The sequence below is a fragment of the Gigantopelta aegis genome, chromosome 6, assembly GCF_016097555.1.
Source record: "Gigantopelta aegis isolate Gae_Host chromosome 6, Gae_host_genome, whole genome shotgun sequence".
NCBI lineage: Eukaryota > Metazoa > Mollusca > Gastropoda > Neomphalida > Peltospiridae > Gigantopelta > Gigantopelta aegis.
Genome location: NC_054704.1, coordinates 74,749,728 through 74,766,699, shown reverse-complemented (window position 1 = coordinate 74,766,699; position 16,972 = coordinate 74,749,728). Strand labels below are relative to the sequence as shown.

General features: G+C 37.2%; 1 protein-coding gene across 4 annotated transcripts; it reads left to right on the top strand.

Moving 5' to 3' along the window:
* Positions 1-1,684: 1,684 nt before the first annotated feature.
* LOC121375927 (ganglioside GM2 activator-like) lies at positions 1,685-15,738 on the top strand. 4 transcript variants are annotated; one of them, XM_041503653.1, is made up of 5 exons: positions 1,685-1,836; positions 8,102-8,281; positions 10,510-10,677; positions 13,069-13,228; positions 14,886-15,738. In XM_041503653.1, the coding sequence occupies exons 2-4, from the start codon at positions 8,126-8,128 to the stop codon at positions 13,216-13,218; spliced, it is 474 nt and encodes a 157-aa protein (XP_041359587.1). In that variant the 5' UTR covers positions 1,685-1,836; positions 8,102-8,125; the 3' UTR covers positions 13,219-13,228; positions 14,886-15,738. The 4 variants fall into 4 exon arrangements, with proteins under 4 accessions (XP_041359587.1, XP_041359586.1, XP_041359585.1 ...); XM_041503652.1 differs by lacking the exon at positions 1,685-1,836 and adding an exon at positions 1,873-1,999; XM_041503651.1 differs by lacking the exon at positions 1,685-1,836 and adding an exon at positions 4,536-4,787 and having other exon boundaries at positions 13,069-13,224.
* The last annotated feature ends 1,234 nt before the right edge of the window (positions 15,739-16,972 follow it).

Below are 16,972 nucleotides of genomic sequence, written 5' to 3'. Positions count from 1 at the left end.
AACTACACAATTTTTTTTATTTATTGTTCCATATTTACAAAAACCCACAAATAAACGTCACTGTATACAAGAAAGTCACATGACATGCTGTCAAAGTTGAAGGTTGTCAAACATGGATTTTACACATTAGAACATTCGTTTAATAGTGTGTGAATCCACCCCTGGCGCGAATACACTCGACACATCGTTGCCTCATGCCGTTGATCAGACGTCTGAAGAACTCTTGGGGAATGGCCTGCCACTCTGCCATAAGAAGTTGACCCAGATCATGAAGGTTGGCCGGAGGGGCATGGTTATCCCGAACTCTCCTGCCTAATTCGTCCCAGGCGTACTCTATTGGGGCCAAGTCAGGCGAATATGCTGGCCAATCCATCCTGGCGATACCTTGTTGTCTGAGAAAGTCCGTTACCACCCTGGTGCGGTGGAGTCTGGCATTGTCATCCTGCAGAACTGCCCCGCCGCCAATCTGCTGAAGACCTGGGAGAACCAACGGCCGGATAATCTCATTCAGATAGCGGATTCCATTCAGATTGCCATCCACCACATAGAGGGGGGTCCTGTGGTGGATAGAGATGCCGCCCCACACCATGACGCTGCCACCACCGAACCGGTGACGTTGTCTAACGTTAACGTCAGCGAAGCGCTCCCCAGGACGTCTGTAGACACGAACCCGACCGTCGTTGAACTGGAGACTAAAGCTGGACTCATCAGTGAACATCACTCGACCCCACTGAACACATTGCCACCGCAGATGAAGCGTGCACCAGTGACGTCTGGCCGTTCTGTGACGTGGTAGGAGTGGTGGTCGAACAGCCTGGCGACGGCAGCGTAGATTATTGGCTCTCAGACGATTGCGTATGGTTTGATCAGACACTCGAGTTCCAGTCGCAGTCCGCAGATTGTCACGTAATCGGCGTGCAGTGGTTGTGCGTTGACGTAGAGCCATATTGGTGATGTAGCGGTCCTCTCTATTTGTAGTGCTTCGGGGTCTTCCCGAGCGTGGACGATTTCGAACAGAATTCGTTGCTTGGTACCGTTGCTACAGTCGCCCAACGACACTCTGACTGACACCAAGTCTCAGAGCAACATTTCTTTGCGTATTGCCATCCTGAAGCCAAGCAATAGCCCTTCCTCGATCTTCGATAGTCAGTTGAAGTCGTACCATTGTCGAATTTGGAGTGTGCACCGTACACGAACGCAAGCTCCAATTATACAGAAATTCAGCATTGGGAACATGGAATACACGTGCAAAGCGTGCAAATGAAGCGCTTTGTGAAAAAGCAAGTTATGGGCACTTAGCAGACCTTTCGCTTTCGCCCTAATTTACGTGCAAATGTAAGCATGTTTTCGCCATTAGAACTAGTCGACAGTGTCAATGACAGTGGATTTTAATTCATTTATGGGTTGCTTAAACCCACTTTCGTCAAAATGGAACAATACCATGCGTGACATTATGGTCTAGCTAATATAATTGACATTCAGAAAATAATGTCGAAAATATCGTCTGACCCTTAAATTCTTTTGAGTAGTATATATGTATTGACCTGTCCTAGTCACAATATAAAGTTACTGTACGTGCTAAAGTGCATCATTTGTTGTATTGCATCTTGTATCTGAATACGGCGACTTGTTATTAGTTGAAGAAAGGCTTGCATTGGACTTAAGCTCAGGACATAGGGTTTTACGTGCATATTCAGAGAAAGCTGTTGTAGCGCACGCCTGTCATGGGCACAGATGCCGACCTTTGAACGTACATATGTATTCAACTTATCAACACTGACAGGTAGTGTATTCCAAGGTGTGTGATTGCTGCTGGTCAGACAAACAGTTCCAACGGTATGCCACGATGTTTCTTGAGCCATTACACATTAGTAACCTGGCCCTTTTGTTGTGTAATGATTTCTTACCTGAACCTGAAACGTTTTGAGTCTCGTGGACTGATTTAACAAATAACAGAATGCAGTGGAAAGCAATAAAAGATAAATTACTTTTTGAAAAGGTGAATAACAGAGTGAGTTTCAACAAAACGTATTAAATTTATGCCTTGAATAACATTTATATGTGGTAAAAAATGTATTACGAATGTTGATACTTTATGCATTCAAGTTTAAGTAGTCTTTTTTAAAGTAAACTATTTTATATGTGTTTTCCTTTACCTGTATATAACAGCCACCTGTCTCTAACGGCCACTATTGCCAGGTCCCTTGAGTGGCCGTTATATACAGGTTCGAATGTGTGTGTGTGTGTGTGTGTGTGTGTGTGTGTGTATGTATAAAAGTTATTAGAATGAAGTGTATCGGATGAATATATAAAAAGATAGAATTTCACAACGTTTTAAAGATACAGTAAAAACGTTGTGAAATTCTATCTTTACACACACACACACACACACACACACATACACACACACACACACACACACATAATTATAAGAAATAATCTCCTTTTACATATGTTTCATCTTATCTTCAGAAAGGAACTGCTAAATAACTGCTAAATATGACGTCATATTTAGCAGTTCCTTTCTGAAAATAAGATGAAACATGTAGAAGAGGAGATTATTTCTTATAATTAATTTCAAATACTGTACACTTGTTTTCTTTTATCATTTATATGTATGTATGTATGTATGTATGTATGTATGTATATTCATTCATTGATTGTTTTTAAGTAGGTATATATGTATGCATGCATGCATGTATATATGTATGTATGTACGTACGTATGTATGTATGCATATGCACATGTATATATACTCTTCAAAAAAAGAAACGCAAAAGGGTACAAATGGGTTATAACTCCGATTTGATGTTTCCTACCGGTTCATGCTTTGTGAATATAAGGTCATTGCATGTCCCAAACACATTCCCACGGTTACATTCGATAAAACGCAGCTACTGTACAATAAAGTTCCAAAATGTGAATATTCGCAAAAACGCAGCCACGTGCAAACCATGTCACCACTGCACGTGCGTTGTCTGCACGTGCAACATGAACACCGACAGTATAAAAGTGCAGGGTGTTCGCTTGCCTGGCCTCTGTATCTGGCCGACAGTTGACAATCCAGGACATGCCACGTCTCAGTGAACCGCAGAGAAACAATGCCATCGGCCGACTAGACGCAGGCGAATCCAGAACGGCCGTTGCCAGGGCATTCCATGTGTCCCCAAGCACCATCTCCAGACTGTGGGACCGTTACCAGCAACATGGATCAACACGTGACCTCCCTAGATCCGGTCGACCACGGGTCACTACCCCCGGGCAGGACCGCTACATCCGGGTACGCCACCTTCGGGAACGATTGACTACTGCCACCTCCACAGCCGCAGCAATACCAGGTTTGCGCAGGATATCCGACCAGACCGTACGGAACCGCCTACGTGAGGTAGGAATTCGTGCCAGACGTCCAGTTCGAGGTGTCATCTTAACACCACAACACCGTCGACTCCGACTGCAGTGGTGCCAGATTCATCGACAATGGCCTCAACTGCGATGGAGACAGGTGTGGTTCAGTGACGAGTCCCGATTTCTGCTCCGACGTCATAGTGGAAGATGTCGCGTGTATAGGCGTCGTGGTGAACGTTATGCGGCAAACTGCGTGCAGGAAGTGGACAGATTCGGCGGGGGTAGTGTCATGGTGTGGGCAGCCATCTCACACACTGGCAGAACTGACCTGGTCCACGTGCAGGGCAACCTGAATGCACAGGGCTACATTGACCAGATCCTCCGGCCACACATCGTTCCAGTTATGGCCAACGCCAACGCAGTGTTCCAACATGACAACGCCAGGCCTCACACAGCACGTCTCACAACGGCTTTCCTACAGAACAACAACATTAATGTCCTTCCTTGGCCATCGATATCACCGGATTTGAACCCAATTGAGCATCTATGGGACGAGTTGGACCGACGCCTCCGACAGCGACAACCACAGCCCCAGACCCTGCCCGAGCTGGCAGCAGCCTTGCAGGCCGAGTGGGCCACCATCCCCCGGGACGTCATCCGTACTCTGGTTGCTTCAATGGGCAGGCGGTGCCAGGCAGTTGTCAACACACGCGGAGGCCACACCCGGTATTGACTCCAGATGACCTTGACCTTGGTGGTGTGTCCTATCACTTACTCACAATGGACTAGAGTGAATTGTGAACAATCCTGCAACATTTGGTAATTATCGGACTCACCATTCAATAATTAAATCAATTCTCCAAATGTTACGACAATGTGGTTTTGCGTTTCTTCTTTTGAAGAGTATATATATATATATATACATGCACATATAGCCTATTACACGTGTCTGAAGAGCAGTGGACTTGTTTAACTCCCACATTTGATTGAAAATCTGTCAATAATATTAATATGTAACGCGTGTAACACCCCCATCCCCGCGTCCGACGTCTATGAGGCCAGGGATGCCAGAATCAGATAGATACAGGATAAACATATCTTCGATCTTGTACATGTACCAGGGGCAGCCATAATAAAAGGAGGAATTATCACAATAATATATATTCTCGTTTTACAGACCGTACAGAGCCAATGCAATTAGCAATCACAATAGAAAATGCTGACCGAGACTAATGTTCTCGTGACAAATTTCTCGTGATTCTTCTTGTTCTTTGATAACGGGCTAAATACATAGAAAGAACATGGAATTCCTCGTTCTTGTTTTGTTAACGCTCTGCATCTTTTCAAGTCAGCTATCGGCTAAAAGTATTCAAAATGTTTTTAATTTTGAGATGAAAGAAAGTAGAAATGAAATTCTTGACTTCATCGAAAGAATGAATGCGGTGAGTTCAAATGACTATGAGCTAGCCGTCCGGTACTTGGTAGTCAGTGTTAGTTGCAAACATTCGACACTTAAAGCTGTAACTATGGACGTACATGCTCGGTTGCCCCCAATGCATTGTCTGCTATAAATGGCTAGGTGGTTAGGTGATTCAAGTGTAGACGCATCTATGATCTATAGTCCAACCATAGTGGAACCCATAGGGAACGCCTTTTTTCATGCTATAGAATTTACTACAGGTTATTTATTTCTTAGCCGATTGTTTTCTAAATTGGACACAAAAATTGTGTTTGTTTGTTATTTCCAAAACACTTACTTTTCTTCTTACGTCAAAACTGAAATTATTTACAAGAAATAATTTGTGTAGGATGGGAGGGCTATAGTATACATTCATCAATATTCGAAACGCCTAAACAACAAACAAACAAAAACCTAGTTCATCAAGATTAACCTCGAATGCAAGTGCAAGTTAATCTTGATGAATTGACAAAACCCCACCCAAAACAAACCCTGGTGAACTAGTGGACTTGGGTGGTTTTTGTTCATTAAAATAAACCTTCGTTACCTTGGCATACACAGTGCAGTGCTTATTATAAGGAACTACAGTGATTAATTACAAAATACAGTGTTTGAGAAAGTCACTAGCCCTCACAGACATTTTGTCTAGTGCCCTGTGTGGGAGTACGGACAATTGCTCACCGGACAATACCTCACCGGACATTTGCTCACCAATAAAGTGAGAAATAGGACAATTGCTCACCTTTATTTTTCATTTTAATTTTAAAAAAAATTTAAATAAAAATTTCATTTCCAGTATCAGTGGGTGTATAGAAATATCAGTTAAACACAATAAAATAACAAAATTAATTCTAAACTAACTATATTTTATTCCAGTTCAGCACATCAGTTCAGCATAGAAATGTCAGTTAAACACATTTTAATAAAATAACAAAACTAATTATAAAACAACTATATTTTAAACAAGTTCAGCACATCAGTTCAGTATAGAAATGTCAGTTAAACACATTTTAATAAAATAACAAAACCAATTATAAAACAACTATATTTTAAACAAATTCAGCACATCAGTTCAGTATAGAAATGTTCAGCACAATCGAATATTGTGCGAGATGTTCTGAAGGAAATCTCCCAGTCTCCTATTTCCATCAGCAAACTCCAGACACAAATTCTGCAGTCTGCTTTGCATCTGCTGAGTGGACCTCTTCACCCTCTTCCTAGGTGGTTCACCTCGCTGATGTTGGAGGATGAGGGTGGAGACCAGTCTTTGCGTAGACCGCCGATAGCTGTCCACACAGAAGGGTGCTGATGGCCAACCAGCCTCTGGAATCCAATGTTCCATGATTCACAGCTACAAAGTAACTAATTACTAAAAACAACACACACTTTGAAAGGTTTGATCTACCTAAACCAACAATAACATTAATTAAGTGAATTGTGTTATTAACACAGCTTCGAAGTTGTGCCTTTAGAAATTATATGTTTTATTAACAAAAGAAAACATATCAAAGGTGACCACGACATTAGGGTGATCATGAAAAAGGAAAGTAAACAGTAATAATAATAAAGGTGAGCAATTGTCCTATTTCTCACTTTATTGGTGAGCAATTGTCCGGTGAGCAATTGTCCGGTGAGGTATTGTCCGGTGAGCAATTGTCCTACATTCCTCTGTGTGTTGTAGTAAGTACTTAATACAGTTGATAATTTCCACTAGCCCAGACCAAAACTTCACTAGCCAGAACTGGGGGCTAGTAGATTTGTCGAACCCTGAAAATACCTGACCTTTTATATGTCCACATAATAAATAATGAAACAATTATATTAAAAATAAATAAAATACATGATCTATGATGTAGTAATAATAATTTTTTTAAAATTGGTCATGTGAGTGCAGGGCTTCTAGATTGTGGTAGCCCCACTCCCATGGCTAGGGATATTCAATGTTTGGCTAGTATTAGTAAATAACTACTACTGCCATGCCCGACAGCTAGTGAAAAACAATTTGTGAAATGTTGCAGTTAAGTCTTATTTTGTAAATATGAATATCCTAACCCCACCACCACCCTGAAACATTGGCAATGTTAATATATTTAAGCTCCATCTCCCTCTTTAGGTGACATATCTGATTATTACTATTATTTAGTAAAATTGTATTAATTTAAAGTAAAGTAGGGCTAGTGAATTTTTAATCCTTGCTAGTAAATTTTTTAAATGACTGATCCCATGGCTAGTGGATGTTAAAAAATTCTAGAAGCCCTGTGAGAGTTCCTGCCCACCAACTTGAAAAAGCCCTACTCAAGATTTTGTGTTTTAAAGCCATGTATTGTGAAGATGAAAAGTTCTCCCCTGTATCCCCAACAGATAAAAAATTAATAATTAAAAAAATAAAATTACTGGGAAAGATATCTGCTGTTTATCCCCATTCTATTGGTGTTTAGAAGAAACCACAATCTTAGTAACCCTAACAATATGTACATGCACCTGGTATACTTTCAACAGGTACATGTACATGTACGCAGGAGTGCAAAAATGGAAATAGTTCAATAGCCCAACACTACACTACACAAGTACTTTAAAAACAAATCTGAATCTGATGCCACTTACATCGTACATGTACAATTAGTATAATAATAATTTTAAGTGTAGGCTTACTCATGCAGTGATAGAAATAAGTAAAAAATTTAATTTTTCCACTAGACAATTACATCAAGAAATCTACTTGTCCAGCAATATTTTCACTTGTCCAAATAAATGTTTTGTTTTATTCAAGTACATGGACTGTATTTTTGATTGCTCAAAATTAAACTGCATTGAACAGGATATGCTGTTGACAAAGAAGAAACCTGATACAGTTAAATAAAAATCCATGAAAATTAACACTAAGTTTAGTTAATCTACGAACCTATAACACATTTGGATAAAGTTACAATAGAGTGAAACATGAGTCTGTGACTTTGAAATGGTGAAATACCCTCTAAAAATAGACTAAAACTCGACTCCAGAAGTGTTACTTCTCAGACGCACATGTGTTTTTAAAAATATGAGAAATGGATTTGTGATATTAAAAACACCAGGATGACCAATAACATTTTGAATGTACGGAATTGATCATCCAAACAATAAAATCGAAGTAAAGTATGATTTAAGTTATCAAAAACGGTTATAATAGTAAAAAATATGCATTAGTGTTTAAAAACTAGGGTATGTCCCTTTAATATATTTCTTGATATTCTTGTCCACGTAGTATTACTATTAAACCCCCCCCCCCCACAAACATTGTTTCTTTCACTAATGCAGAAGCAGACCCCGAAAGCGACAAGGATGTTGGGGTTTACTTATAACCCATGTCCAGGACACCCACAAGGCACAGCAGTGGTGAAAAGCCTGGATTTTGAGCCGAACCCTCTGGTGTTCCCAGGGCCGCTGACTGTCTCATTCTACGTGGAGAATGACATGACTCTCACTTCCAAGTTAGCTGTGAGTTATTTTTAGTATTATACATGCATTGGTGAGTACGTCGTTCGTTATTTATGACAACACATACATGTATACTAATAACACACATGTATACAATCAATAACAAGTAAAGAACATGTGACTGGTAGGTGAAGATTAGGTCACCACTGCCTTACCATGCAACAAAAAAGCACAATTGAAATTGATTGCACTGTGATATATAAGTTGACCTGAAATTGATGTGTCTGTGATGCATATAAACTAACTATAAGAGCTAGGGCCTTAAATAGTTTTAGTTGGAAAAGACGTTTAAATTTAATTTAAACCTGATTTTTTGAGAATACAAATTTATGTATTTAAGAAATAGAATATTACATTCACTTTTGTTATAATACTATTTATCTTACAACTTGTTTGAATTCTAGATTATTTTTCTTTTTACGGAAACAAGCCAAAACAAGGGTGCAAAAAGTGACTGTCAAAAGTGTCATCAACCTTAACACAAAAGAAAATGTTCCATACATTAATGTATGTGTTGTATTTTAAATTAAATTTAAACGTCTTTTAAATTTAAATGTTTGATGTGTTGTAGATTTTAATACATAGCCTACAGTACATGATACGGTATACATATATACTGTAGATCCTGAAATTAATGCGTCCCTAAATTAATGTGAGTGATGGTGGGCAAACTAAAATGCAACATTAAATTAATGTGAGTGACCTCAGTTTGAAATATTACTTTCCTAGCAAATCACGTCTGTGTACTTTTCGGTTAAATCCGAGTTAACAAACGTTTTCAATGAGATCAACTGACTAACATGTCAGTCTGCTGTACCCATCAAATAACCTGTTTTAGTCCCTAGTGTTTTTGGTGAGATCAGCTCAAAGCATATTTTTGCAGAAATCATTTTTGTAACGTGTATAGATACCTAAATCTGGCTAAATGTTAACATACATGTACCATTACAAATGTATCTTCTTAAGTGGGCGACCAATGGATTTAATGGACTGCTATTTCAAAATCATAATGAAAGAAGAACAATTCACCCATTGGTGTCCCATCAAAGTTGCAGCGAACTTGAATAGTAAAAATAAAGAAAGGGTCGACTTCAGGATTAGCATGCTAAAACCCATTTAGGCATAATGGATTGTGTCGGCTTTTGCCAGTTGTTTTTTATAAATATATTAGAAGTTTAATCTTTGTTTGTTTTGTTTTGATAAAGTGGGACACACAGACAAAACAGAGAAATAAATGTGTCATATTATTAATGTGAACAACACAAACTTGCATTTTTCGCATTAATATTATGATGGTAGTACTAAACAAAATAACTTCCAGCTGGGTCAGAGTTCGAGGTGCATCCAACTTTTGATAGAGAAGTGAACACCACAGGTGCTGTGATTGGTGATAAATGTCAGTGTGTTGGTTATAAAAAACAATAGTAAAAAAATGTATGTACTTTTATTTCATCTAGTACCACTGTGTCAAGTAGCCTTGTGCTTGAAACATGTATGGGGTACGTGTAAAACAAAGTACTCGAATTTTGTGCGGAACTAGGTTCGTCATAGATGCTACCGTTATCTCAAAAATGAGCAGCTTGACCCCCAATTTTTTCTGATTCACTATACGGGTGAGGGGTGGTGGTATTTATATCCATGGTGTTTATGTCGACTGATACACTGCAGGTAGGAGTTTTAGCCACATACTATTGTCATTGTGTGATTTTGCATGGCAGGCCATCGGTCTATAGGCTGGTAGGTACTGGGTTCGGATCCCAGTCGAGGCATGGGATTTTTAATCCAGATACTGACTCCAAACCCTGAGTGAGTGCTCTGCAAGGCTCAATGGGTAGGTGTAAACCACTTGCACCGACCAGTGATCCATAACTGGTTCAACAAAGGCCATGGTTTGTGCTATCCTGCCTGTGGGAAGCACAAATAAAAGATCCCTTGCTGCCAATCGGAAGTGTAGCCCATGTAGTGGCGACAGCGGGTTTCCTCTTAGAATCTGTGTGGTCCTTAACCATATGTCTGATGCCATATAACCGTAAATAAAAATGTGTTGATTGCTTCGTTAAATAAAACATTTCTTTCTTTCTTTCTGTGTGATTTGATTTGGTAGTATACACTCTGATGGCATTAATTTCAGGATCTACAGTATGTAATGTGTTGTATATTTTATACCTGTAAAATGACATGTGTAACATCCATTATGTTCTATGTTTTTTTGTTTTTTTAATCTGCAGGCTAATGTCACTTTGATTAGGGCGACATCTGTTGGCAACCTTACTCTTCCTTGTATTGCTAACATTGGTTCGTGCAATTATGATGACATTTGTTCTATGATTAATCCACCAGTATGCCCGCCACCATTTGTAGCGGCTAAGATACCATGCAGGTGTCCTTTTCCAAAGGCAAGTATGATTTATTTGTATTGTGCTATATACTAGCTTACGGAAATGTTTAGATAAATGAAATCATTTGAAAAATAATAATTTTTGAAGAATTAATTCCAAAATTGTTTAAACATGATATATATATACATAATATTGGAGTTATAACAGTGAAGATACACAGTGTATACTGATGTTAGTACATCTCAGCGATGTATATATATGTATATATATATGTATATAGATATATATATGTATATGTGTATATATATATATATATATATATATATATATATGTATGACAATAGTTTATCTCAAAATACTATCTATGCCCACAGGATCCTAAAACTGTGTTTTGTATGATAAACACTGTCATGTTGCAGTAAAATCATGTTTTTCTCAAGATGACTTACTGTAAATGAATACATCACATTTTTGAAATGTACTCTTCAAATGAACACAGTAACAGCCATATGTACACAATGTCATAACCATCTCTCAAGGCTAGCTTTGCCACTCGCCAAATATGAATTTTAGGAACAATTAGTGAATTTTATTTTAATTTGGAGAAAAAAATGTGTATAATATTAATAATTTATATTTTGTCAGAAAATAGCTATAGGTTTTGCATTTTTGCAATACTTTTGCGAAATATTCTGATTACTCAGAGCTAGCTCTGCCTCTTAAACATGTAAAAGAAAGAAAAATCACAGACCCGTGTTGACTTAAAAGTTGAGCCTTGACTGTTCGGTCTTCACCAGGAAAGGTTAAACGATTAACATTTGTTTTGTTTAAAGGTAGGGTCAACTCAAAAAAGAGCCTTATGTGTTGGAAAGATGCATACCCGGACCACCAACACATACTGACACTTTAACAAATGAAAAACGCTTAATTTTAGAGTTAATAAAAAAAACATGATTATTCCTGCTAACTGGGGGCAGCCATTTTATTTCGTTTTTGTGACGACTAGTGGTATAGCTTGGGGCGAAGTGACGTCAGCTCCATCCATCTACAGCTATGTACAGTGTAAACAAATGCTCTAATTTACGACAAGGCGCTTCGTGACTTGTAAAACAACATAAATGACTTGATAGTATAATAAACTATTTAACTAAATATATTTCAATTTGCATCAATAGAACGAAATGGAGTTATAGTATTTTTCTTTTTGAAAAAATCCAAAGAAAAAATGCATATTATTAGACTTATTGGTAGGGTACGTTCGAGCAAAAACGACCACTCACGATACCCAAGTGATACTTTTCTTTTCTTTGGGACGACGTAATTGGTCAGTTTTGTGAGTTTAGATGGGAAAGTCTACTTAATCAAGGGTTTTACAGAATTACTTACAGTAATAAAGCAGGGCAGCTGATAATGCCCATTATGATTGAAGGGGTATTCTTACGGTTACCACACAATACCATGTGATCTTAATAAAAGAGGCACGCCTTTTTAGTATGTCTAGACACAGTGTCTGGGGACCGTCTAAATATACAACTGCCAATCAGGAACCACAGGTACAGGCCACGGAAATAAAAGACCAATTAACCAAGTAAACACTCCGATTATTATTTCAGTACATGGATTAATTTATGTACCAAACATAATACAGTTATTTCAACACTGACAATGGTGGTTTATTTTGTATTGAAAAATAGTATATAATTAAATTGTTGCTGGCTTACTGGGATGGCTATTATTACAGAACATTGCGATGTATTCGCAAAAATCAAATACGTTTTGTTTCTTCAGTTCGAAGACTAATTCCTGACGTGACACGTTAGGTATTACGTAACCAACAGCTCGTCAGAGGGCGTGTTCACTGGGATGGTACAAAATGGCTGCACCCGTTATATATAATAGCCGTCACATTTAACCGTTTTATGAATTAACTATACGATTATACTTGTTGATATTAATCAATAATGTGCATTTTATATCATTGAATATGCATACCAGGCCAAATGCCTTAATTGTCCCCTCCTTTAATGACATGGCTATGGCATTAGAGCACATTGATTTATTAATCATTGGCTATTCGTTGTCAAACATTTGGTAAATCTGATATATATTCATGGAGAGGAAACCTGCTACATTTTTTAATAGAAGCAAGGGATCTTTTATATACATTTTGCCACAGATAAGACAGCACATACCTCAGCCTTTTATATACCAGTCGTGGTGCACTGGTTGAGATGGGAGGAAAAACCCAATCGGAGAATGTACCCACTGAGGTGATATGATCCTACGATTCAAGTCACTAGCCCTTCAAACTCTGAAGATTATGCTTTGCACCCCCACCAATAGTGAGAAGGCAGATTAATATATAACTGGCCCACCCAGTTGCTGGATTCTTACAACACCTATGCTTTATACAGGCTACTTAATATGCCTTTTTGTTTTCTTTTAAAGGGCATCTACGATTTTAGAAAAGGCACTACATTTGATGTGGGAGCTGCTGTGTTTCCTCCAGGACAGTACTATGCCCGCATTAATCTGACCTTGATGGACAAGAAGCCAACCTTTGTCGCTTGTTACGACATATCAGTGTCATTTGGCTAATATACAGTAGGTATGATGGCTTTTTATGTTAGTAAAAAACAAAAACGAAAATTAGTACAATTTGACAATATTCTTTCAGTTATTAGTTAGTATTGATTATTCTAACACATTTATATAATGATAGTTATTGTGGTTGGACAGTATTCTTTAATACATGTAGCTATTAAAATTGATTATTCTCATTTTGTATGAATATGATAATATCTTAATGGCTCCCCATAATCTAAGTTAGGGGAGCAATTAATCACTCTCTGTCAGTTTTTTTATCATTATGAGATCTGGATTTGAAACATTTTCTCTATTCTAAAATTACTTCTTTTTTTTATTTTATGTATAATTTCTGTAACAGTTTACTTGACTGCAGGGGTGTAGAAATGGAAAATATTTCACTAGCCCGCCAGAACCAACTAAAATTTACTAGCCCGCCAGAATTTCTACTAGTCTGCCAGCCTGTATAACAATATGTTATTGTTTGACAATGTTATAATACCCAATATTATAATACACTGTCTTCACTTCAAATGATGTATATATGTATTTAATTAAGAAATCATTATTAAGGACACTTGGTATTAAGGACACTTGGTAAGTGATCAACATCACGTGGCAAACGAAATCAAGCCCCACACCTTGATTGACAAAACAATAAAAAAATTAATTTTCTGGTAAAGACCAAGTTTTTCACATTTCTTTCATATAGATTTACAAAATTCATATATGTATTTGACAAAACCATCTAGTCAAAAGATACTTTCATCGTAAATAAGCAATTTCTAAGAAGTATTGACCTTTAACCGGCTCTGTTTTCAGAATGTCGCAGAACATGTATTGTGTATTTTGTCATCTTTTTTAACTGTTTATTTGAAGAGTTTGGAATTTTGGCATGCAGTCGCAGATTCGATGAAATTTTTTGTTTACAGTCAGTTAGAAACAGACGGATCGCCTGTCAGAATTTTTATTTGCATTTGGCGAGTGGGCGAGTACTTTCTGCACCCCTGCTTAACTGGTTATACTACAACAACAGTGATGGTTATACTGATAAGACATGATTGTCAGTTACAATGTACTACTGATGTTCAATCTAATTAAAATTAGCTCCACTATTACATGTGAATCTAACAGCAGCCTGTTGGAGCTCATGCCCAGTTGACCTTTCTTTTGACCAATTAAAACCTTACTTGCAAAATCATGCCAGTGATATGAAAAGAATTTGAAAACATTCGGGATTATGCCGAGGGTATACGAAATGATTCGGGTGAATTACGAAATATGCCGGAAACTAATTGCAATATAAAATATATAAAATTCGTTTCAAGACAAAAAAACCCCCCCACTGTGATGGTATAGCCATAAAATCTGTTTATACTAGTATACAATCCAGAGTTTATTACTGCACTTTTTCCTTGTTTTTTCAATGTTTAAATAGACCAACAAGTTCACCTATTGCATAAATGTTTTTATTTTTAGAATTTGTATGCTCCCGAATAACGCTATAAAAGCCAAGTGTAATTGGTCAATATTTAAATTGTTATTTATAGATGAAATGTCACCTGGACATGGGAGTCCACGCAATGCTGTTAGATCTACTGTTGAGACCAGTAGAGCTAATTTTAATCAGATTATACTGTTGTTGTTAATAATCTTATGTTCTTTTTGACCAATTTCAGGTTTCTGAAGATGGTAAACACAACAGCACATTCCTTCCATTCTTTATTGGGACCAGATAGTAATTTTATAGATGTTGTTAAATAGATTGCTTTTCTTTATTTGAGTGTAAACTGCTCATTTGTGACATGTCGGAACAGTACTATTTCAGAGCTAACTCTGGCACTCGCTAAATTCATCAATTTGCAAATTTTAAAAACAATTGGCAAATTTTATTGTTTAATTTGACGAACTATTTACCTGTAATAATTGATATTTGGTTAGAAAACAACTGGGTTTCTGCCATTTTTGCACACCCAGAGCTAGCCATATAGTTGATTGTTTTCCATGTTATCACAATAATGTGCTGCACACAATTATTTTTGTGTTTTAGTTAATTGTAAGGCATCTGCATGCCGATCAACATTGATCAGTGATATTTTCCGTTAGTTTTATATATTAGCTAGAATTTAGAATCTAATTTACATCAGCCAGTTAATTATTGATAAAAAATTGATAAAGTGTACACATATTTTTTTTGCTTTGAGATTCTTAAATCTGCTTGCTTGATGTCTTAGTTGCTTCTGTTGCATTCACTAAGCTGCAGTTTATAACTTGTTATTTATGAAAGACTTAAATCACACCACCGTCATACTATTTGTCTGCACTGAGTATGCAATAAGTGCCTTTTCGTAGCTGCGTTCTGATTGGTTAACTAGTCTTTGAGTTCTGATTGTATAATTATTGTGACAATTCTAGACTCTTTTGATGTGTATATTTGTCAAATAAATTATTAATAATATTAATAAATAAAGATACAACACATGTATACATGCAGCAGATAGAATGAAAATAAACATATATTTTTGTATAAAATTGTGTTGGACAAAAAATAATTAAAATGATGTGTATTTTTAATTTCATTTCATTTATACTTATTTTCGTTCTTCTATCCAATTAAGGTTCAAGCACGCTGTCCTGGGCACAGACTTATCTGGGCTGTCTGTCCAGGACAGTGGGTCAGTGGTTAATGAGTGAGAAGTCTGTGTAGTGGCCTTACACTCGCTCTGGGTGGGAGCTGGTACAGGTATACGAACACAGTACCCTTTCAGCTTAATGTCCAATGACTTAACCACTACACCATCAAGGCCATTGCATTTCCAATGTGTCCTTTGTGTAAATGAAGAACAACTCTTTGATGTGAACTGATTGAAACTGGGACAGGTATAAGAGAATCTATTTTGTCCCATCCGGAACACTATTGCAGATAATTTTGAAACTAAAATAGTGATTCAAACACCTACTTTTCTTGATCCAGTATGGTTTATATATATTTATATTTATATATATATATTATTGATTTTTATATGTGTGCCCTCCCCTCACCTTCCTACGCCACTGAATAGTTATTTCTAGGCCCAATGCTGTGTGTATTTGTACATGTATATACTTATTCATATACATATATTATACATGTACATAGGCAGATGTACATGCAAGTACACCTCACCTGTGCCCATGCATTTATATCTTTTTATGTGCTAGTCAAACCCGACATACATACAATATATAGATATTGATACCTCTATACATACACATACATCCATACGTACATGTACATACACACACATCCATACGTACATGTACATACACACATAGTTTTTGGCGTCTACAATATCTAGACATTTTAAAATGGTTAACAAACAATGTTCCGGATGGGACAAAAAGGAGATTCTTATAAAGATTTGCACCAAGGACCATAAAACTAGAAGGGAACTCTGTATAGCATACAGTATTACTAGAAAATTCATTAAACTTAACTGGACGTTGAAATGTTTGAGACTTGATCACAATATCATTAATTTACAGTTGAATTGTATTAGAGGTCATCCATAAAGAACATATGCCCATGTATGGGGTGAGGTTGTTTCAGGCATTACATCTGAAGAGTCGTATTTTCATGTTTATTTATATAGAATAGGACAAAAAAAAACTAAATGTACCTGTCAGAATGTAATATTGATGCATGTCCATACACAGCAGGAGGGTCTACATGGAAGGAGGGGAGGGGTGTAACACACACACACACACACACGATTTTGTGCCTACA